Here is a 22,684-nt window from a genome sequence, read left to right as displayed (position 1 = left end):
CGGGTAAATAAACATATATCGAATCAGGTTGGGAATAAATCTTATCTAACCTGATTTTACATGATTCACATGAAAATCCATGTAATTTGACCCATTTTTTTGGCAAATCCAACACCAAAAGTTATCATACCACATTAGTATCTAGGATTCTCGTATGATACCATGCCGAATTTGGATATAAAACCCAACCCACTTTGAAATCTGAATTAGTCCCAAGTTGAGCTTGATCCGACTGGTATATGCTATATTTGCATCATTGGGTTTATTCCAAGGTTGCCAGAAAGGAAAAGAAAATGATACAACCCGTTGGCAAACTAAAACAAAAAAACATGGCTTAAAGTTTATGTGAAACAAGAAACATGATATATATATATATATATATATATATAGAGAGAGAGAGAGAGAGTAATGTGTTCAATAGGCCCCATTTTTCCGTTAGGTATCGTTAGGCCTATTCAAAAATCATAGTTTGAAGTATTTTTGTCACGTCCAACACCGTAGATGTGATGTATAGGTTTTATTTAGTGAGAACCGACTTTTGGATCGCTGAAATCTAACCTGTACACAGGTTTTTTCGATGATCCAAAATCAATGGCTACGAAGGTACCAATTTTTCTTGGCTCAGAAAAACATGCTTTTCATCGAAAAAACATGATCCAAAAGTCAATTCTCACTAAATAGAGCATGCTAAGCACATCTAACAATTCTGATTTATCATAAAACACTTAAAACCTATAGTGCAGAATGGGACAAGACGAGAAATGGGGCCTAATATGTTCAATTCTCTCTCTCTCTCTCTCTCTATATATATATATATATATATATATATATATATATATATATATATATATATATATATAGTGTGTGTGTGTGTGTGTGTGTGTGTGTGTGTGCATGCGCATGCGTGCATGTAATGCCATAAAATTATAACCAATTTTTTTTAAGGATTTTTTTTTAAATAACGAAAACAACTTTTTGCTTCGGGTTAAACATTCTGTGTAGGTTACAGTACGATCAATTATAATTGTAACGTCCAAAAGACCCAAACTTGGAAAATCCTTAGATTTTTAGAATAAATTTTTTTTAAAGCATTGCGTAAGTGAAAGAAACCATAAGAGAAAAACAATTGAAAAATCTTGAGTGAGTTAGAGTATGATCAACAAAAAGAAACATTTTACTACCACAGTTTTACAAAATGATATACATCATTTTCCTTTACAAATTGTCTCCCAAAATATGAGACTTTCCAAAACCAACCGCCAAAATCGCCAAGTTCTAGAGTGTGGGTTCAATTCTCTGCCACACATCGATCGCCATCACACCACTAGCAATTATCACCTACATCCCCATAAAATGGGGTCAATACTCTTGTGAGTTGGTAAGATAATATCCACAATATTCCATTTTATGAAAAACATAAACAGTAATAACATGATGTGCAAATATCAACAACGACTATATGTAAGTAACTTAGGCATGATGAAACAGTTAAAAACATTTGCAGAAATTAACAAGTGCAACTATAAGCCAGAGACCGTAAGAAGAAAAAATACATCTTTAGCAATATGATTAGAGATAAGTAGTAAGAACAATATCAAGTGACTAGCATGCTCCTGTGATTATAGTTAACATTCAAATACAACACTGAACGGTTCAACAATCATAATTATGAGCAGAGAAATATGACTTTAATCACAGAGTTATCACAAGGTAGTGAGTGACAACTTCGTGTAACAAGCATGCATCTAGATTCATAACCAATGTAATTACGCAATTAAGCAATTGAACAGTTAAGCAATTGAACAATTAAATAATTAAGCAATTGAACAATTACTATGATAGAAACATCCCATTCATGAGTCAGCAATTAGTACGCTAATTTAACAGCTATATCCTGATTATCCCTTTGGGTATGCGAAGGAACCTCGCATTCTGCAAGAATCATCGTTGGTGTCTGTTATTTCAACTTATGTGAATGTGCAACCAGGAGATTTATCTTTATTAGGCTTAACTAGCAACATTCCCTCCTTTTGAGGTGCTTAAGCTCATCTGGACTTGTGTTTCGCACAGAGCAACACGAATAATCATGATGATGTCACACTCGTACATTCACGTGCTCCAGCACAACAAAACTAAGTGGAACACTTAAACAGTGAAGGCAACATCAATCAATCATCATTCAGGAGTGTGTGACATTCTTAAACAAGTGAGCTCGACTCACGAGATGAGTCCATCATCCACACGTAACTCGCCATAGAGTTTTCATACAAGTCTCAAAAGACAATCATACCCTTACAATGGGCCCCTAAGTCCCCTTTGCATTTTCAGGACAAATCAAGTGTCAAGTATGCATCATATGTCAAGAGTAAACGCATATGAATTCGTTTAAGCATTTATCGCATGCTAAGAAATATCGTTAAATATAAGAGACTTGATTTATAACCATGCTCAATTCAACATGTTTTAGTTCAGTGACATGATGTGCCAAAGGTGCATGCAAACTATCAGATCATCAAGCATTCAATCGTATATTTTCACGATTCAAAATACATGTGCTACACCATTTTAAGCAAGATATATTGTTTTGTGCATGCTTCATTAGACAATTTGCATCATTATCAATGTAATTATCATTCATCACATGTGGAATATCCATCTTCATGCATGTTATAGAATATCTGACATTTGTTTCGATAAAGTGAGCCTCATTCATATAATTCATTTTAGTGATGAACTATGCGATAACGTACTTCATTTCAATGACACGTATGTGCATACACTGCATGTATGTTTTCAAAAGTTGTCAAGCATGTGATATTTCTAGCTCATTTTACACAAGCTTCCATAAGTATTAAACGTGTAAGGAATAAAGCATCACAGCGAGTAGGAGAGATGTGGCGCGCGAAGCGCTGCAACCAAGTGCATGCCATGTAGAAAGTTGCAGCGGCCAAGGGGTGGCCAGCCATGTGCATATGTTGCAGCTAACTGCTGCAACAACAATGCTACCCAAGAGCACACTTGCCGAAGTAAAATGCAACAAAGACAATGTTGCCCTAGATTGTCTGAAGGATAGGGTATTCGCAGCGATGAAGGTGTTGTCACTAAACATCAAACTACAGGGAAATGCAGTACCTAAAGTGCTGCCACTTAGGCACCAAAGCTGCGAGAGATTGCGGCCAAAAACCTACTGCCAAGATACACCATCACTGCAAAATTTTGCAGTTACAACAACAACTCGATAGCTGCCCAAGAGTGCCAACCTTTAGGGAGCTCACAACCATAAGGGCGCTGCCTCGTGGAACCAACATTGCGGAAAGGTTTGCAGCAAGGAGTATGGTGATATACTTGCCTAAGAAAGCTGGAAACGAATGCAGTGGGGTAGTGCTGCCAAAAAGCACACCCGCTGAGCAAGAGAACGCAGCGAGAGGCATGTTGTCATGCCTCCCATCTCTACAGAAAAATCGTAGCACATAGAGTGTTGATATAGAGCACTAAACTATAGGGAGTCACCATACCTAAGGCGCTACCTAGAGTGCCTTCGCTGCAGAAAGTTGTAGCAAACGCGATGCTGCCAAAATCACATAAATTTACATACTACATGGCAACACGAATTGCTGCCAAGGGCAATGCAGTTGCTGCATAAAACTTGCAAAACTAGGCTGCCAATATTGCCCCCAATGAAAGAAAAGGGGATAATATGCGAAAGAAAGGGTTGCTTTCTCGCGCAACTATCAAAGAGGCAGCTGCCAACAAGGCCATTCTTCGGGGGTTCAACTCGATCCATATTGGGACACGACTGCAGTTGTCAAAGAGGTGTTCTAAATGCAGGAGAAAGACTAACAAAGGGATTGACCCATGGTCGGTTTACCTAATGCTAAGAAGCACACCGGCTCTTGTTGGCTTTCGCGTAGGCGGAGCTCAGAGGCTATTTGTGTATATGCACAAGCTGTCGCCCCTGCTGGGTAGGGTCGATAGGTAGGCACGAGGGCAAAGGGTAGCTGGTCACACAGCCTGACTTGCAGGCCCAGACCCACCGGCCAGAAGCACATACCACACTCTACTCGGCCCAACCGAGTAGGTGCCTCGGCTAGGCAGCAGCCACTCCGGTTGCAGTCCATCTTGGACTGCCTTGGGCAGGGAGGCCGAAAAGGGGCACAACACTTGAGGTGTTGTAACCATTCTTGTGGTGGCAAGGTCCGGTCTGGCCTGGGAACAGTCCAACTGCAACAGACTGCTTTCCACCAAGAGGGGCAGCCGAATCCCAAAGGCGTCGAGAAGTCATAGTCACCCCGGTCAAAGGCTGGACCCAACCGGTCCAAGGGCAACTAGGTTGCTGCCATAACGGAGCAAAACCCATGCACGGACCAGACCACACTGGTGGGTTGAAACCTTTGCCAAAGCTGCAACACATAGGTAAAAAAAAAAGGGAAGAAGAATCGAGAAAAAATTTAGGCACACACGACTGCAAGTTAGGGGTGCTGGAACCGGCTTCCCTTGCACCCAAATGCAGCAAGGAAGGTGCCAAACCCCAACCAGCCTATACCCCACGCTGCTAGACCCCCTTCAAAAGGCCAAACGGCCAAAAATAAAAGTAAAATTTATGCTGCTTAAAGGACAACATATTCGCAATGCACAAAACTAAAAACAAAGTAGTGGGCGTGTGCGAGTTATTGCCGTAAACATAGCATCCAAAAAAAAAGAAATGAAGCCATTAAAGATCTAATCCACTGAATCCATCAAGCATTTCGCGCAATGCATTTTAATGTTTGGTTTCATGCTTATACACGAAATGAAGAATACATTATTTCAAAGAAAACGAAAATGAAAAGTGGTGGATAATTTCTCACCTTGCTATCTTGGAAATCCAGAGAAGAGGGAATCCCTTTGGCTCAATGTGTAGAGAGGAGTCCCTTTTCGGTACCCACCCCTACACAAGAGTACAAAGGGAGGAGGAGGTCCATGGTTGGGGGAGAGAGAGAGAAAAGAGAGTGAGAGAGAGAAAATCGCCCCTCCCATCGCTTTCTCTTTCTTCTCTAATGCTAGGGTTTCAAATGTGTGGCTGGGATTAAATCCCTAAAAGAGAAAATGAGGATGTGTTTCACACCTATCTAGGCAATGGCACATTAGTGATTTTTCAACCCAACCTCTTTCATGCCCAATAGGATTCTTTTGTTTGAAATCCTGTAAAATTCTTTCAAAAACACCACAGGGCAGCCCCCCCCTATGGCCAATGAGCATGCTCCCTTTTTAAAGACTCACAAAAATTTTAATTGGGTCACTGCCTACCTGGTCAAACCCACCCAACTAGTTAAACACGCCTAGTTGGGGTTTTGCAAAATTTTCAAAAATGCCACTAAGGCACCGCCCCTCCCTTGGACGATTTTTAAGGCTTTAAAACAATTTTTTTTTGTCTCTTCAAAGTGGCGTGGGCTGCACTCTAGAGTGCACCCATGCCCCTTAGGCTGACGTTGTCCCTATGCCAATGTCTCAAAAATTTATAAAATCCTTCTTATTTTTTATTAAATTCGATTTTGGCCTTGCTTTCCAAAATCCATATTCTTTTGAGATTATACTTAGGGTTTATAATTCATCTTTCTAAATTTCTATAAATCTCAAGCATTTCTAAAACTCATTTAATGTAACAATGTCTGTAATGAAAAGCCCTATACAAATTTTGGTGGTTCGATTACAAATGAATATATGCAATTTTGAATGAACTCGATGTAAAAAAAATGCATTACCATATATATACATATATATATATATATATATTCGTTTTAGGGTTTCACACACACACACACACACACACACACACACACACACACATATATATATATATATATATATATATATATATATATATATATATATATATATATATATATATATATATATATATATATATATATAACACATATATTTTAAAATTTCTTCGTGTATTGAATTTTTCTCAGAAAACTCATGGGTCTTACAATAATAACTAAATTAAAATATGAATAACATTCACTATTATGATTTAATTCAGTTTCAATAATTTAAAATTCATATTAGAGTATTTTCAATTCAAAATAACAATAAATATTTTTTCAAAACTATCTTTGAGAAAGAAAAAGACTGACTCTTGAAGCCTCCTGAGCATTTTGTATCTACTCTGCAAATATTCATCATATTTTACTTAAAAACCTATAAAACATGTCAGACCCATGAAAGCTTGGTAGGGATTACCAATATAGTTAAACTAAAATTCATATTCATGATCATATTCCAATAACTCACACAATGAAGCAGGCAATTATCAATTCAAACATGCATAATATCATAGTGCATCACATGATTAATCGGTCATAAACAGTTAAAATTTTATGTATAAATAAACATGCATGCATTTATCATTGCAGGGCAAGGGATCATTTATCTGAAATTGTGTCAATGTTTATCGCTTGTATTTAGATAATATATGCGTTTATGTATTTTTGTGTAACCAACTGGTGTTGTGGATTAATGCCTCATATTTTAACATTTTTCAGATAATGCATAAATTGGTGTGATGGAGGGTAGCTCAGCAACATTAGATGCATCATCATCGTTCTTCTTTCTTAAAGAATCCAACTTCTTTTTAGAATAATTTTTATTAAGTTGAATTTGGATAAGACTTGTAAATTCTGAATTTAATTAGGTATTGATTGACATTAATTCCTTTAATTAAGTGTTTTAAACCGAATGTGTGTGTAATTGTGTTATTGTAACCCGCTCAAAGTTATATCAGTTTTCAATTACACTATTCTGTTGTATTAAAAAAAAATCTTTTAAAATTTTCGATAAAATTTTGGGGCATTATAACTTTGGTATCAGACCCTGAGAAAGAACTTGATGGTCATTGTAAGTATGTTCCAATCCTATAATAGTAATTTCTGAATTATTTTAAGGCAGTGTTCAGAAAAACTTTTTGTGTAATCGAGAACCTAGAAATATAACTAGATGAATGTACTTGAAAACCGAAAGCTATGATGCAAGAAAAATACCTGCACTTGTTCGAGCAGTGGTTGTATCGAATTTCATAAACAAAATTTCTTTTTAAAGGGGGGAGAATATAATACCCATAATTTATTAGCAATTATTTTAATAAATAAAAATAATTTTTTATGTCTTAAAAATTTTTAGGCATTCAAATATGCATTGAGAATAAAATTGATTAAGTTTTTTAACTCCAAAATTAATCTCAAGTGAGTTAGAATTTTAACTAAAAGTTAAAATAAAATTTGGATTTAATTTAGGGTTAATTTTATGTAAATTAGAATTTAAATATAACTTGAATTTGAATTTAGATTTTGAATTAATTATACGTGAATTCAGATATGGTATGTGAAGTTGGATCCATATTGGGTTTGAAAATTTAAGGGAATTGGATTTGGTATGAAATCCAAGGTTTAAAATTAGTTAAAAATTCTAAATTAGGAATTTAGATTTTAGTTAAATAGATAAAGCTTAATTAAATATTTAATTAAGTATATCAAATCAAGAAGGCGGGATGCCCCGCTAGGTGGGCCCACACTCCCCTAGCTGGATGTTCTTTCCAAAACTTTAAAACTCTTTGAAATCTCATAAGAAGAAAAAAAAATAGAAAGAAGGAAATCAAAGAAAAAAAAAGGAAAGTTATGACTTGAATCGTGAGAAATAGGGAAGATTGAAAAAAAAATTAGAAACACAAGAAAGGAGGAACAAGAGGGGATGTCCAACCCTCTTACCCTCTCTCTCTCTCTTTCTTGTTTCCAATTCCATTTCTCTCTCTTAATACTCTCTCTTCTCAAATTTTAGCCCTTTATTTTCTTGTTCTTTTTCTCCTTCCTCTTCTTGGTGGAGGTTGGTCTAGTAGCTATTAGAGTTGCAACTTTAAGCTTGAAAGAGTTCTTGTGAATTTAAGACAAAAAATGAAGGATTTTACCGATTCGAAAACCCAAATGAGGTAGGTACACCAATTGTGTAGACATGGATTGATCCAAACGCATGAGTTATGAGTATAATCAATTTCTAAATCTGAATCAATAGGGATCAAACTTGAAAGCACCTTTTAATTTTTTTTTTTTAAACTCATTTTTTGTGGATCCATGTCGCCACGGGATTATTGGGAAAAATGGTTTGCAGAACTAGACTCTTTTTTGCTTTTAAAATGAAAATCGGTTTGGAAAGGCTTAGATTTTAATTAAATGTTAGAACTTGTTTGATTTCAACATGTTTAATTTTGATTATTAGATTAGAATAATGCAATATGAGATATGTAAATTTTATGTGTCTAGATCCATGTTCAATTATGTAACCCGTTTTGAAAAAATGATTTGACAAACTCGATGTTGGGGTTTTATGTTTTATGATTAAGATAGATTAATATGAACCTGATAAGTTAGTTTAATTCATGTTAGTACATATGTAGACCATGATTTGAGGTATTTATTAGATTTCATGTGATTAATAAAAAGATGCAAGTTTATTTGAATAACTCCATGAATGCAATGTGGTTTTGGATGATGGATGCTAATATTTTAATGTTGTTTTAGTACAACCATGCTTAAACATGTGTTGTATGGTGTAACAAATATTTTTAAAACATTTGTAACCATGATTAATCAGATTTTAATATCATCATAATCTTGCTTAATAAGTGTCTTATGAGTTTAAAATCTCTGATATTCTATTCTCATTTTATACCTGATCAGTTTCATAAAAAAAAAAAATATTTAGGAATATGAATTCAATAAATAAAAATAAAAATACTAGAATGTTCTTCACATTCGGGGCTTGATTTTAGAATCTTGTTTTGCCTCGTTTGAGTCAGTTTTAAAGGTGAAACATCCATTGTAACAGAGCATAAACTTTCTGCCCTATCAGTAGGATTGTTTTGACTGGTAATTTTGAAAGTTCTAGAAACCTAATCAAAACTATTCAAAATAAATTATAAAAAATTTGACTGAAATATAAAACATATAAGAAGATTCTGTAAAAAGAATTTTGCCAAAAGAGTTTTTAGTAAATCCCAATAATTATTCAATTTGGGATAAATTTCTACAGTTGACAGAATCCGTTTAATAGTTTTTCTGAACAGTGCTCAGTCTCAAAATTTTTATAATTTTGTTATAAATGATTTTAAAGTTCTATTTTTGGGTTTTTTTCCTGACATGTTAGGGCAACCCCAGTTAAATATTGAGAGCTAAAACCTATTCTTGTGATTTTTTGTGGCTTTTTCAAAATCAGGTTATTAGGGATTCAAACTGCACAATTAACATGTGTTGTTGCCTAGTCATTTTTTATATTATTCAGCATGATGTATGATGCTTAGAACTTGATTGGTGGTTTGATATGCATGCTAACTTAATGTTATTTGTGCTTAAATATGAATATTAAGAATTTATGTGCCATATATAATGATGTGTGTTGTGTATCATAAAGCATGATCAATGATAAACAAATGAATAAACATGTTAATTTTGTGAATGATGCATAGACATGACTGAATTATGTAGGCATGTAGGCGTACGATATGGTGCATACATGATAATAATAAATGTATAGTATGGACATGAATATGACTTATGAGTGAGCCTGGGTTCAGTGAGACCCACGAGTGCTTGTGGAGCACCAAGAAAAGAAAAGACTAGACAAACATACACATAATCACATAATTGTCTAAAAAAGGCCATGCTCAAAGTCACCTAGAGATGGAGTTTGAATTGTGAGTACTTTGAATGGGTTAAAATAACATTGTGTTATGAAGACTTCTTGAGTAGAGCTTGGGCTAGTGAGCATGTGTGTGAAGAACACTTGAAATTAATTTATGAGTTTAATATTAAATAACACATAATGACTCATTCAAACTTGGGACCACCTTAAAGAGGCTGATGGTACACTCGATCGTTCGACCGTTGCTTTTTTGGAGAGATAGGCATCTTTGTTGCTGCCTAATCATTGGTCTTAGGGAGTCGTACTACCGTGTGGCCTAGGTGGTATGTCTCGAATCTCTATAGAATAGGAATTGATTTTGTATGGATCATTGAGAGATTTTCTCAATCATGGACTGCTCCAGTGAAAACTCCAAAGGAAGTTGACGGATTCTTCTAATTAATGAGGCTAATAAATTATATGGCATAACATACACTTCATTGGATTAGTGGAATCAGAGTTAGGAACCTTGAGTGTATACCCTCCAGGGCTAGAAAAGATAAACAAAACATTAAGTATGAAATCACTGACATTATTTCAGTATGTTCATGATTGTAGGGTTTAAGATGAATTGTTTGTTTACTTTGAATTTATGCATTGTAGAATAATTATTCTGAAATTTAACTGCAAACTTGATTGATTATGAAAATATAAATTATGTTTATCCTGATATACTGTGTTGCATGATTTAGTCATTTATCTACAATTGTGCCAATGTTTATCTCTTGTATTTGGATTATATTCGTATTTATGTACTTTGGTGTAACCTACTGGGGTTGTGGATTAATACCTTCTACTTTAATATTTTTCAGATAATGCATAAGCAAGTGTAATGACGGGTTGTTTGGTGGCGTCAAATGAATCATCATCGTTCTTCTTTCCCGAAGATTTCAACTTTCTTTTGAAATATTTTTTACTAAGTTGAATTTAGATAAGACTTGTAAATTCTAAATTTAATTGGGTATTGATTTACATCAATTCCTTTAATTAAGTGCTTTAAACATAATATGTGTGTAGTTGTATTATTGTAACCTGCCCAAAGTTGCATCAATTTTCAATTACACTATTCTGTTGTATTTAAAAAAAATGTTTCAAAATTTTTGATAAAATTTTGAGGTGTTACAATAAATATATATGAGTAATGTGTTCCTTAGGCCCCCTTTTTCTGTCTTGTTAGGTCCCTTCAAAAATCATAGTTTTAAGTATTTTTTCTCACATCTAACACCATAGATGTGATCTATAGGTTTTGTTTAGTGGAAATCGACTTTTGAACTGTTGGAATTTATCCAGTATTCAGGTTTTTTCGGTGATTCAAAATCAATGATTATGAAGGTACCAATTCTTTTCGGGTCAGAAAAATATGTTTTTTTGTCAAAAAAACATGATCCAAGAGTTGATTCCAACTAAATCGAGCATGTTAAATACATTTAATGGTTCAGATCTATCATAAAACACTTAAAACTTATGGGGTAAAACTTATGTTCAGTTCTTTTTCTCTCTATATATAGATATAGTGTGTGTAGAGCAAAAGTGAAAATGTTGACAATATGGACAAAAATATTATAAGTTAACATAAACGTTACTTTTTTACTAATATTATGATAAATAGTAAGTATTAATCAAATTTTTAATAACATATATAACTACATTGATTGTTTAATAACACATATATCTCAATTTTTTATTGAAAAAAAACTTATTTAAGAAAAAATTGAAAAAAATGTACAAAAACATGTTTCTTAAATACAGAAAATGAGTTTACCATATAAAGTAAATACGTTTTTCATGTGATGTGAAATGAGCTTCTCAAGCTTTTTTAGAAGTTCCAAAAAATAAATGGTTTTCGGTTTCAAAAACAGTTTTCTAGGAAACGAGTTTTCCACATGTAAGCGGAGTTTTCGCTAACACTAGTTTATTAAAAACATGAAAAATATTTTGATATGAATAATTTTTTTTGAAAATGAGTAAGTTTATGCATGTTGATCCAGATCCAATTAAATTTTCTTACAACTTCTGTTCTACCAGAATGCCCTAGAGTGTTGTGGACAGAGAAGATTGTTATGTGCGATGTTAGAAATGAAAATATTAAAAGAGAAAAAGGAAAAAAAAAGGATAAAGGAGATGTGAGAAACAGGGAAACACTTGTTAAGGGTAAAATTGATTTGTTTAATAATTATCAGGGGAAAATGATGATTTTGAGGCAAAAATATGAGCACTCATCTTGGAAACTAAACCTAGGTATGATTCTGGTTAAAACGTAGAACAATTGAATTACCAATTTTTCTGGGTATGAATCTGAAATATGAAAGAGAATTGGGTATGTTTTTTGTAAATAACCCAAGAACAAAACTTCAAATGGTAAAGCTGTTTTTTTTTTTAAGTAGGTAAACTGGAGATTTGAGATAAGAATGTGAACCGTCAGACTGGGAAACTAATCACAGGTATGGTTTTCGTTAACCACCAAATAAATGAAGTACATGGTCGAATTATCATTTTTTGGGGTAGGATTCTGAATTATCAAAGAAAAATGGTATGTTTTTGTAAATAACCTGAGATAAAATCCAATCCATTGACATCCCTAGACATGGAAAGCCAACCGAATGAAGTGAATTTGACTAGTTTTTTTTTTTTAGACAGAGAAAGCTGGGGTTAAATAGACCCCTACCAGTTTATACAACCATATACTACTGGGATTCGAACTTGCAACATCCCAACACAAGGTGACGTGCACTAACTGCTCCTGCTAGACAATAAGTGAGTTTGCCTAGTTGACTTGTCTAATAACACAACCATTTTTTTTTGCTCTTTTTACCTCTTATGATAGGCTAGTTGAGCATAATTCCTGTAGTACTCGGACAGAGGCCTCACGGTTATGACAGAGAACCTTTGTCTAATAACACAGTTTTTTTTTATAACGAGGAACCTTCGCCCAAGCGAGAAAAACCCCAGGTGGAGCCACACGACCACCCTGCCTAATTGTGTGTTTGTCACTGTGTCTCTTGTGTTTTTGCATCATTTCACTTTATTATGTTTAGGCCGATGTAATAATGAGATTATTGCTATCCCTTTTTGTTAGGTCCTTTCAAAAAATCATAATTACAAGTGTTTTTTTCTCTAATCTGAACTTATAAATTTATTAAGATTTTTTTTTTTATGATACCCACACCCTTATGGGTCCTACCAGTTAAATGATTAACAATGCTTGTTATTGTGCTATTCAACCAAAAAACTTGAAAATCTTGTATTATCAAGTTTTTTGCGATGACTTTTTTTTTTATCTTTTCAATAAACACACCTGATCCACAAAAATGACTAATCTAATGCCTTCTTTTTACCAAGTAAACTATAATAAATGCATCAACTGGTTCAGATTTAGCAACAAATTAACACTTATAACTATATATATATATTTTTTTAGCAATCTAGCAGTGCCAACTGGGTTCCTCATGTTACTATGTCAAATATAATATTTTTTTTCGTAGGCAAGCTGGGGTTAGGCAAACCCTCACCAGTTATACAATCATATATACCAATGGGTTTTGAACTTTCTAGGTCCCCGACAAAAGGTGACGTGCACTAACTAATGCTACCAGACAAGCAGACACCCCATATTTGTTTTGTAAAATTAATTTCGTGAAATTAACAAGCATGATATTTTTGCATTTAAATATCTGTTATTTAGCTTTCATCCTTTCCATTATTCATTGTGATAAATTCATTTTGGGGTAGTATATGATGAAGAAAATCTTGTTTCAAGTCTTTTTGTTTTCCAAAAAGGATTTGGCGTGGTGGGATGAGACCTAGGCCGCCTAAGCAAGTGGTCTAGGTTCAAATCCCATAGACATATCCCTTGCGCAAGCCAAAGCATGGTGACTTCTTGGGAGCAAGGGAATAAACCTACGATAGTGACCGTAAGTACAGCAGGCAAAGCTAGGTCTAAGATATAAAGAAAAAAAATTATTTTTTTAAAATTAAATACATAGTGTTGTTATAGTGCCAAGATTGTTTTGTAGTTTATGTTAGCTTACCTGTCATGTTGGCAACAAATGGCCTTGTATATAGTCCATGAGATGTAGTAGACTGCTGTTACAATATCAAAGCCCACACAATGAGGTTATTGAGCGCTTATTGTAGTCACCAACGGGGGCTCTGCTTGTTTGGTAGGAGCAGCTAGTGCACGTCACTTTATGTTGGGACTTTGCAGGTTCAAATCCGCTATAATTGTATGGTAGGAGTCTGCCCAGCTTTCTCTGTGGAAAAAAAAGAGCACTTCCTGCTTCGCCTTTTAAAAGGGAGAACTTGAACTTGGAATAGGGAGAAAGATTTGTATCCACAAGCCCCGGGCTATATATACTGTGTTATTTGGGTATTAATATAGCGATAAACATATGTTATTTTCAAAATAGACACAATTTTGAAAAACATGGTCGATACTTATGACTAGGGGGTGAGCAGAGGATGCTTGGTGAGCAGAGGAACTTGGAATAGGGAGTATCTTTCTTGTCTTGAGTGCCTCGGGTCAGAGCTTTTTTTCACATTTCTTCCAAGAACTACCGCTTGGAAGCTTCACAGAAGATGTTCCCTTCACTCCACCCTTTAACTAGGACCGAGCAGCAGGGATTTAACAGGTCGGGTTTGGTTTGGACCCATGTGGTACCAGACCCGGTTTTTGGGTATGGTATCAAGTCCAAACCTGAGTCTAATTGGGTCCACTATAATAAAAACCATACTCTGTAAAACCATATTTTTTTAATCATTTTTACATTGTAAAATTGCGGGTCTTAATTGAAACTCAGGTCTGTTCCAGGTCTGCTATTTTTTTTTTTTTTTTTTTTTTTTTGGGGGGGGGGGGAGCGGGTGTGGAGCGTAAACAAGAAAGATAATTTTTGAAATTATCTAATTTTACCTAAAATGCACTGACTTTTTGCCCAACATGTAAGTTTTATGCATCAGGGTGTAGGTTAGTACGCTTGGCAGGTTAAACTAGCATGGCTAGGTCACCGACTCAGATTTGCTTTCTTTGCGTAGTATATATACAGCCTTAGCTTTGGAACTTTGGACATCATGTGGGGTTTTGGGGTCCTTCCTACGTAATCAATGTTTATTGTATTGACATTTACAAACTATATAATAATTCAAATTGGATTGACACAATGGTAACCTTCTTGTAAAACAAGCCCTCTACCAAATGGCTGGTCATTTCTGGTTTTTAGCAGTTATAGATGTCAACGTTTTTTATAGATTATAATGCTTCCAAACTATTGTTAAAAAATCTAAAATATCATGATAAATTAAAACTTCAAAAATGATTTTTATCGTGAAGTTATTATGAAATTCTAATTGATATTTTTTCAATTAATCTTTATCTAAAACTTGATGTTTTTTCTTATGGAAACCACTTATTTTTTTATTATTACAAGAAAAAACCTCGCCAATATTATCAGATAATTATGACTGCGGTTTTCAAAATATTGGATTTAAGGTCACATTTTCTTCCAAATCTTAGACTACTGTTGCACATTTCAGTTTATACTGTTTCAGTATTGATTTGAGGTCATTTACATGATAATGTAGGAATCTATGTCACAATGATGGGTAACATGAGTTGAACATGCTGACATAGTGACATGACCCTGACATACAAAGATATTTGTTAATGATTTTAATAGTTGTAAATAATTCTTAAAAAAAATTCAATAAAGAAAAAATTTCAAAAAGGCACCTGAAGTTTGGGCATTAATAAAAAAGGCACCTAAGTTTTGAAAATTTTTAAAAACACGCCTAAAATTACCGTGGTTAATTAGAAAAGACACATGAGTTACTAGGGTCAAGTTTGTTGTTAAATGTGATGTAGAATTACTATTTTACCCTCAACATCATATTTTAAAAAATACGGCGAATCTTTAAAAGGTTAACTAGTAAAACTCATCTTGGGTTAGTAGTAACCCAAGTTAAATGGATGAAAGTTTGTTTTTTTATAAACTGTGCACAAATTTAGGTGCCTTTTTTATAAACTTTTTTTTATTAACTCCCAAACTTTAGGTACATTTTTTTTAATTTCCCTTCAATAAAATATTTTTACATTTTGAAATATCACTAATAATATTTTTTCTGAAATAAAAAGTTAAAAATATGGAGAGAAGCACCTAACACCTATCAAATAGTGAATAAGGCTCATTGTGAGCCGTTCATTTTAAACCATTCAGATGCCGTCCATCCGAAACACAAACGACGCTGGGAAAAAGTGGGACCCATTCAAGTGATGGGCATCTCATTAGTACAGGTCTGTATGTCGTTCATCTTGAGATCAATGGCATCCAAGGGAGCTCACTTTGACCTGATTCCATCTAAAAAATGTGTTTTTGTGTTTTATTTTTTTCAACTTTTTTTTTTTTTTTTAGAAAGCACTTGTTGGGTTGTACCCGTATCTTTGTGACATAGCTAGGAGTTTGATTGATAGGAAGGGGGAAGAGCTGAATGTAATATGGTAAGAACGGGTGAGGATTTGGATCTCAACCAAGCTTGGCTATATCCAGACTTGGGACGGACTAATAACGCATATTGGATCCAAATCTAGGTGAAAGTATTGTTTAACAAGTATGGATCAGGTCTGGTTGATGTAATCCTTCCAAAATCCGAGTATGGTTTCTCTTAGGTGGATCTAATCAGACCCGGATGTGGACCTGCTACGAGCGCCTACGAGCACTTCAAAATTAGATCCAGGTTCAGACCCACCCCGGTCTGAACCAAGATCTACCACATAGGCCAACTTGACAGGGCTCACCAAAATTATTAGCTTCTATCTTGGCGTTAACTTTCCTAAGAGAGCTCATTAGGGCTCAGATCATCTGGTAGGGTCAACTCTTGAACGATCATCAGCTTGAAGGGATGTCACAAATTCAAAACCCAAAAGTGCATATCCATTACCGTGATTCTGAACCTAGTTGCACTCTTTAGTGGGCAAGGAGGACCTAGAGCTTGAGAATGAAAGGTGGTTTTCGATTATCAAACAAAGAAAAAGGGAAACTTCAACAAAAATATCAACTTTACATTTGACTTCAACTAATCGGATATTGGCTAATTGGACTCGGATTCAGATTGAAATGGAAAAAAGCTAATACCAAATAAAAAAAAGTACATGTAATCAAATTTCGGGTATCTGTGGGATTCAGTCATGAGATCCTTGTACTGAATCCGAATCTGATTAATAGGAACTGAATCACGACTACTCGGATTCGGAATAGGGTCAGATATCAGATGTATCTGATCCATTGACATCCCTAAATGCAACCCGCCAATCGGAACCCGGACGTAGTCCAAGCTGAACTCTCCATGAGCCAACTCTGCCAACAACTACACAGATGAGGGGGACTTTCCTTACTTGACAAAAACTAAAACAACACTTCCGAATTGGACCCGACCCGATCCGGATCCTGCGCGGATCACAAAATGCGTCAGCCAAACGCGATCGGAGAATTTCCTTGTTTCTCGCCTCCCCCTCCGAAACAGACCGGCGACTTCTCTTCCTCCCCTCAACCAAACTTTCCTTTATTACTTTTTTATTTAAAATAGTTAATTAATTGTCAATCATCTCAACAGATCTCTCGTGTCGCGATTATTAAACCCCTAAAGATTCGATTTTTTTCTGGTTTTATTATTAAAATCTTATTGTTTAGATAATCTAATCCGATTTTTTTTTAATCCCATTCCTTCGTCTCAAAAACTCTCTTTGTTTCCTCGTCGAGTCGACGTCCATCAATTTCTTAGCTATTAAATTACAATATTTTTTTTATTGTTTATCCTTAATCATTTGTTTCGCGTGCTTGGCATTAATTTCACTTGAGATTTGTTTAAATACGGGGCGAGATTGATGAGAATTGAGAATTACGGGGCTTTATGGGGTGCCCAATTTTGGGGATGCTTTGTTTTCTTGATTGGTGAAGGTGGGCATTTCTTTTTCCTCTGTTTGGTGGGGTTCTGAATGGATTCTTGATGAATGGTGAATGTGGGTGTTGCTTTTTTCCTTTATTTGATTTGGTTCTGAATGGATTCTTGATGAATCGGACGTGTAAATTACGCGTCCCATGGTTCGGGTGAGGGATTCATGGTGTAATTGTTTCTGCAACAATGGATCCTGGCGCTTTGAGTCGTAGCGATTCGAAGAAGAAGAAAATGGTCGTCGGCGTTGAGAAGGCGGAATTGGTACCGCAGCAGCAGCAGCAGGAGGAGGAGGAGGAGGAGGAGGAGGAGGAGGAGGGTGAGGTGGGAAGGGAAGTTGGGGAATCGAATGCCTTGTTGTCTTCTTTGCAGAAGAATAGGAGCTCGAAGAGGGGGACTAATGGGCCGGCGAAATCCAGGCGGAAAGTTCAGTGGAACGATAAGAACGGCAAAAAACTAGTGCAAGTTCGCGAATTCGTGCCGAGGTAATCTATGTCGAACCCCTTACAGAAAAGTTCATCTTTTTAATCGTGAATTCTGGTTTGTTCACGAGTTTTCGAATGAATGCTTGGCGTACTTCTTGTTTGCTTTTTCTTTTTTTGGTGTACGATTCTTCTTTTCATGGTGTTTGTATCTTTCTGAATTGTTGATGTTTGTATTTTAATTATTCATTGTAGCAAAATAATAGATGCATAGTACACAAATTTTAAGGTTATTTTGGCAACGATCAAATGCGTTGTTGGTTTGATTGGTGACCATCAATCTTTTTTGTTCTTTAATTTTGGAACCTTGGTGTTTGTTTCGTTTGTTATGGCATTTGTGTTTATTCAATTTATCAATGCAGTCATTGTACAAGTCATCTTAGAGCAGAATGAATGAACATATAGTACACAAGTTGTAAGGTAATTTTGTTTAGAAGGACGTGCAGTCTTTTCTTAAGTTGTTAGTCCAGTTGGTGGCTCTATAATTCTTTGATCTGTCTTTAGATTTCTCACATGCAAAACAGGTGCTTGGCAATTCAGATATGTAAAAGGGTTCGTAATCCCATATTTTTCAAGGTTTAATCGATCTTTTGAAGTGCGTAATGGAGTGGATGCCATATGGGGGAAATATAGGTATCAGTGGGGTCTGCCTTTAATGATATCGATCAGGATCTTGATGATCTCGACTCATTATGTAACATGCATATTGACTTTAGATAAATTAATTGACCTTCAAAAAGTCTTTGATTCACGTCAGAATCAACATATCAACCCCAGCAGGTCAAGTAGATAACGTGCTGACAAGGAGGTTTATTGTTTTAATTTTCTGCAGTCATGCGAATATGTTCTGTCATTAACTTCCAAGATGACTAAGATCTTGATGTCATTCACGTGGATGGTAAAGTTTATTTTTTCGGATTCAAACATTAAATCAATGTTATCACCTATTTTTTCACAAATCATATTGCACCTGTGTTTTGATTCAGAATCGGATATTCCTCTTGTATGGAAATAGTCTTTTATTTTATCCTTAATAAAAGGATATGTTCTGTAGTATTGAAATATGGATTCTGACTTATATTTGTTACTAACTTGGGTTTGCAATAATTTGTAAAACACATAGGCTTGGGACAAAAAAGATAAGTCGCAATAAATCGGTGAATGACTATTACTACTAATAGTAGTACTGAAACTTATGTTTTCAATTTTATCAGTGATGTCCTAAATTTACTAAAATAATATTTCTTGATCATGTTAATTTGTTACAGTTTGCTTACTTTACACAATCTGCCACGTTCATTTATTCTTCATCTTGTGTTTGTTGCCCATTAGTTGGCACATCCAAACAGTGCATAGCTTATTGCAGTCTTATAAGATCACCTTTATCAGTTTGAGATGTATGGCACACCCCATTTCTTTCCACCCATCCATCTAGAAATACTACTATTTGTCTTCCTCAAGCCCATTTACCTTGTTACATATTGAAGCTAGAATACTAAAGTCTATTGTGATATGATACTACAAGGTTTTGCCTTGCCGCTAGATTTATATGTCTGTATTTGGATGTTTGCTCGAGTGTTCTTTGACTTTTCCCCAAGTTGATATAAGAAAAACTTTACATCTGGGGTGTATTCTTCTGTTCTCTTCTCCTCCTTTTAATCTTTGCCATGTTAGCTGGCTTCAGATTGCTGCCAACCTAGCCATTATTAAAAAAAAGGAAATATTTTCATCAGTCTACCTTTGTCAACTTTTATTTTAGCCCTCTTTTTGTGCTCAACACTTGTTTTATTTACTCTTTGCCTGGTATCGGTTTTTTTCCTGTAGGGTTGTCACCCTCTTCTCCATATAATCTAATCCTATTTAATCCTTATCTTCGAGATTTGGGAACTATTTCTGTTTTCCTTTTCCTGCCCCTTGGCTGATCATCTGTATTTTATCTTTTTCCTTTTCTCTCCTCACTATTTTAACAGAAAATAAGGGAACGCATAGCAACCCACTTAACCTCTGGAACTCTCTGCAGAACGTATATTTGAACTTACGCTTTATACCTAGTGTAGGAGAACTTGATATAGTATAGTTCCAAAACTAGCTATATCTCCTTTAAACAAAGAGAGACTGAACTGAAAATGGCATGAATGCCTTTGGACTGTGATGCTATTGCATCTTGTGTTCGGGGGACAGAACCTACAGCAGCTTTCTGGAAGATATAAAAGGAAAAGGTGTCTGCTATTGAGGGTGACAAATATGTAGAAAAAATTGATATTAAAAGTTATAAAAACTTTGTTGACATTATAAGTTACATCCTAGACATCAGAATGTTAAGAATATACAAGAAAGACATGGTTGTCAAATCTGTTGGTGAAATACTACAGTTCTGTACCCCCTGGAGCTCTTGAGTTCAAATCCTTCTCAAATGCGTACATGCAAAGACACATGAAAGATGGTGAACACTGTATTTGTGTGGGATTACCTGCATCCAAACCGGGTACTTGGTATTGAATAAAAGGATGCTGTAGTTCCTGGACGAGTGCTGCTTCTGTTGTAAGCCATTCCTAGCTGCATCAGTTATGTATGTTTGATGCATTTGGAAGTCATAAATGTAGCTTTTCATTGGCAGAATTCTTGTTGCTTTTAGAATATATGGAGTAAAACAATCATCAAAACATTGTTAAAAGAACTATTGTTTGCTGGTAGATTTGCAATGATTTGGAACCGTCACTTACTAAGTTTTTACATGCTCAACTGTCAGTTACCTTCTAATGCTGATGATTAACTGGTGACTTTTTCTTAGATGACATGTATGTACATAGGAATGCAGACTGTTTTATGGCTGTCACTTGCTCAGGTGACTAGTTATTTGGTTTAGACAGTGAACCTTGCAACTCATGACCCCTGGGTGTACCTGAATCTTTTTTAGCTAAAATGATCTTATCCCAGCATATTAGGGCCTTTGAGCCATGGTGATCTGTGATCCTGAGCCAGCTAACTGGTGCCAGGTTAGAGCCAATCCTCACCTGAACCTGCACTGATAGGACAAAGACCTGGATCGATTAAAGCGGTTCAATAGGTTCACTGGGCTGGTTCAGGACTTAATTCCTGGTTGGCGGGAGGTCTAGTTTGTTTACTTGCAATTCAAACCTGAATATGACATCCAATTTTATTTCTGTGTGTAAGTTTAGGGTTAGTGGGGGTCTACGAGGTGAGGCCAACTCAACCTGGACTTGGAATTGATTGTGACAGATCTGATAGGACCTGGAAGGTATGCCTTGTAAGGATTCCTTTGATGGACCAAGAACTGGGCAGAAGTGGTTACTGCCTGAATCCGACAGATTGATAGCCCCATATATACTTGTGCCTGTAGAATATTTTTCAGCCTGCTGTGTATGAGCTTCATGCTGCAGGAGGCAATGTTAGCTTCTTTGGCCCACAAGGGAAACCTGGTTCGGTGGGTCGGCTTAAGGCATTCAAGTTAAGTTACATCAAGAGTTTGAAACCTGGGGTGGGCATCCATTGCTGCAAGGCTGAAGCCAACAGAAAATTATCTACAGTAGGCAGGGGGGAGTATTCGTGGAGTTTTGCACACCAAAACAGGGCCATGGTTAACATGGCATCTCTCGGCCCCATAATAAGGCATCCAAACCAAAACAGCGGCCCTGTTACACAAAGGAAAAGTTACCTTCTTTTCTTCAGCATACTGTAATGCCAAGAAAACTGAGATTCCTTGCTGCATACACATTGGTAGTCAAATCTGTTTATCACCTCTTTTGCAGTTCTTAATCTGTGTTGAATGTGAAATTGTATTTGTGGCTTTTTCCTTGTTATTGCCTCACTTTGTTCTTTTGTTGTGTAGTGATTCAAGTGATGACGATTATGACGATGATCCCTTAGATTCATGCGTATGTGTCATAATGTAAATCTCAGTTGCTGGTTTTGACAAGATCCACTCAGTTTGACTTGAAAGTAACTATGCCATGATGCAGACAGAGGGGTTGAGGATCCCGTTTTCATTCAACTTAAAGGAAAAAAGTCTGGGACTTGATCATTGCTGAATTATTGGGTATTTGGACTGGATGTAGATCATGAACTGTCATCTACTTTGAAATTTCTATATTACCAGGTCCAATACAATTGTAACCTTATCTGGAGATATATCTAAAGAAGGTGATATCCTTGCTGCAGTGTGGTTAGTGTACCATTCAGTGTATATGGAAGATGCTCAACTAGATGGCTTTAATGATCACTTAGCAGCAGCACTGCAAGTTGGGCAGCGATGATTTGGTGGGGTAAACTGCATTGCAGCAAGGAGAAAGCATTCATGTTTGAATTTGAATGTAATTGTGCTTTGACAATAATCTCTTGGATTTTGAGAATCTATAACCATGTACAATGAAAAAGTGGGAGGAATTTTTTTGTTTTAAATCTCTACAAGTGTACAAACTTTAATCCTGTCGACCCTTTATGTTCCTCTTATGACATATTATAACTACTTTCTTCACATCTAGCATTTGGTATGAACATGAAAACCGCCTTTTCTGTTGTACCTTCACCTTAGA

The 22,684-nt window shown here is 35.6% G+C and overlaps 1 protein-coding gene across 1 annotated transcript; it reads left to right on the top strand.

Annotated features, from left to right (window-relative positions):
• Positions 1-17,590: 17,590 nt before the first annotated feature.
• Positions 17,591-22,550, top strand: LOC149845467 (uncharacterized). The gene is made up of 2 exons (XM_089995765.1): positions 17,591-18,134; positions 21,982-22,550. Exons 1-2 carry the CDS (start codon positions 17,839-17,841, stop codon positions 22,043-22,045), a joined length of 360 nt encoding a protein of 119 aa, XP_089851891.1. The 5' UTR covers positions 17,591-17,838; the 3' UTR covers positions 22,046-22,550.
• The last annotated feature ends 134 nt before the right edge of the window (positions 22,551-22,684 follow it).

The sequence above is a fragment of the Nuphar pumila genome, chromosome 2 (genome assembly GCF_984573655.1).
Source record: "Nuphar pumila chromosome 2, dmNupPumi1.hap1.1, whole genome shotgun sequence".
Classification (NCBI taxonomy): domain Eukaryota; kingdom Viridiplantae; phylum Streptophyta; class Magnoliopsida; order Nymphaeales; family Nymphaeaceae; genus Nuphar; species Nuphar pumila.
The sequence above is the reverse complement of the archived record's forward strand: the minus strand, read 5'-3'. Positions and strand labels throughout refer to the sequence as shown.

Bases quoted from the DNA above. Each gene is read 5' to 3' on its own strand.
- LOC149845467 (XM_089995765.1), top strand. From the start codon at position 17,839: ATGGATCCTGGCGCTTTGAGTCGTAGCGATTCGAAGAAGAAGAAAATG. The intron at 18,135-21,981 runs GTAATCTATGTC...TTTGTTGTGTAG, and splicing joins GTTCGCGAATTCGTGCCGAG to TGATTCAAGTGATGACGATT.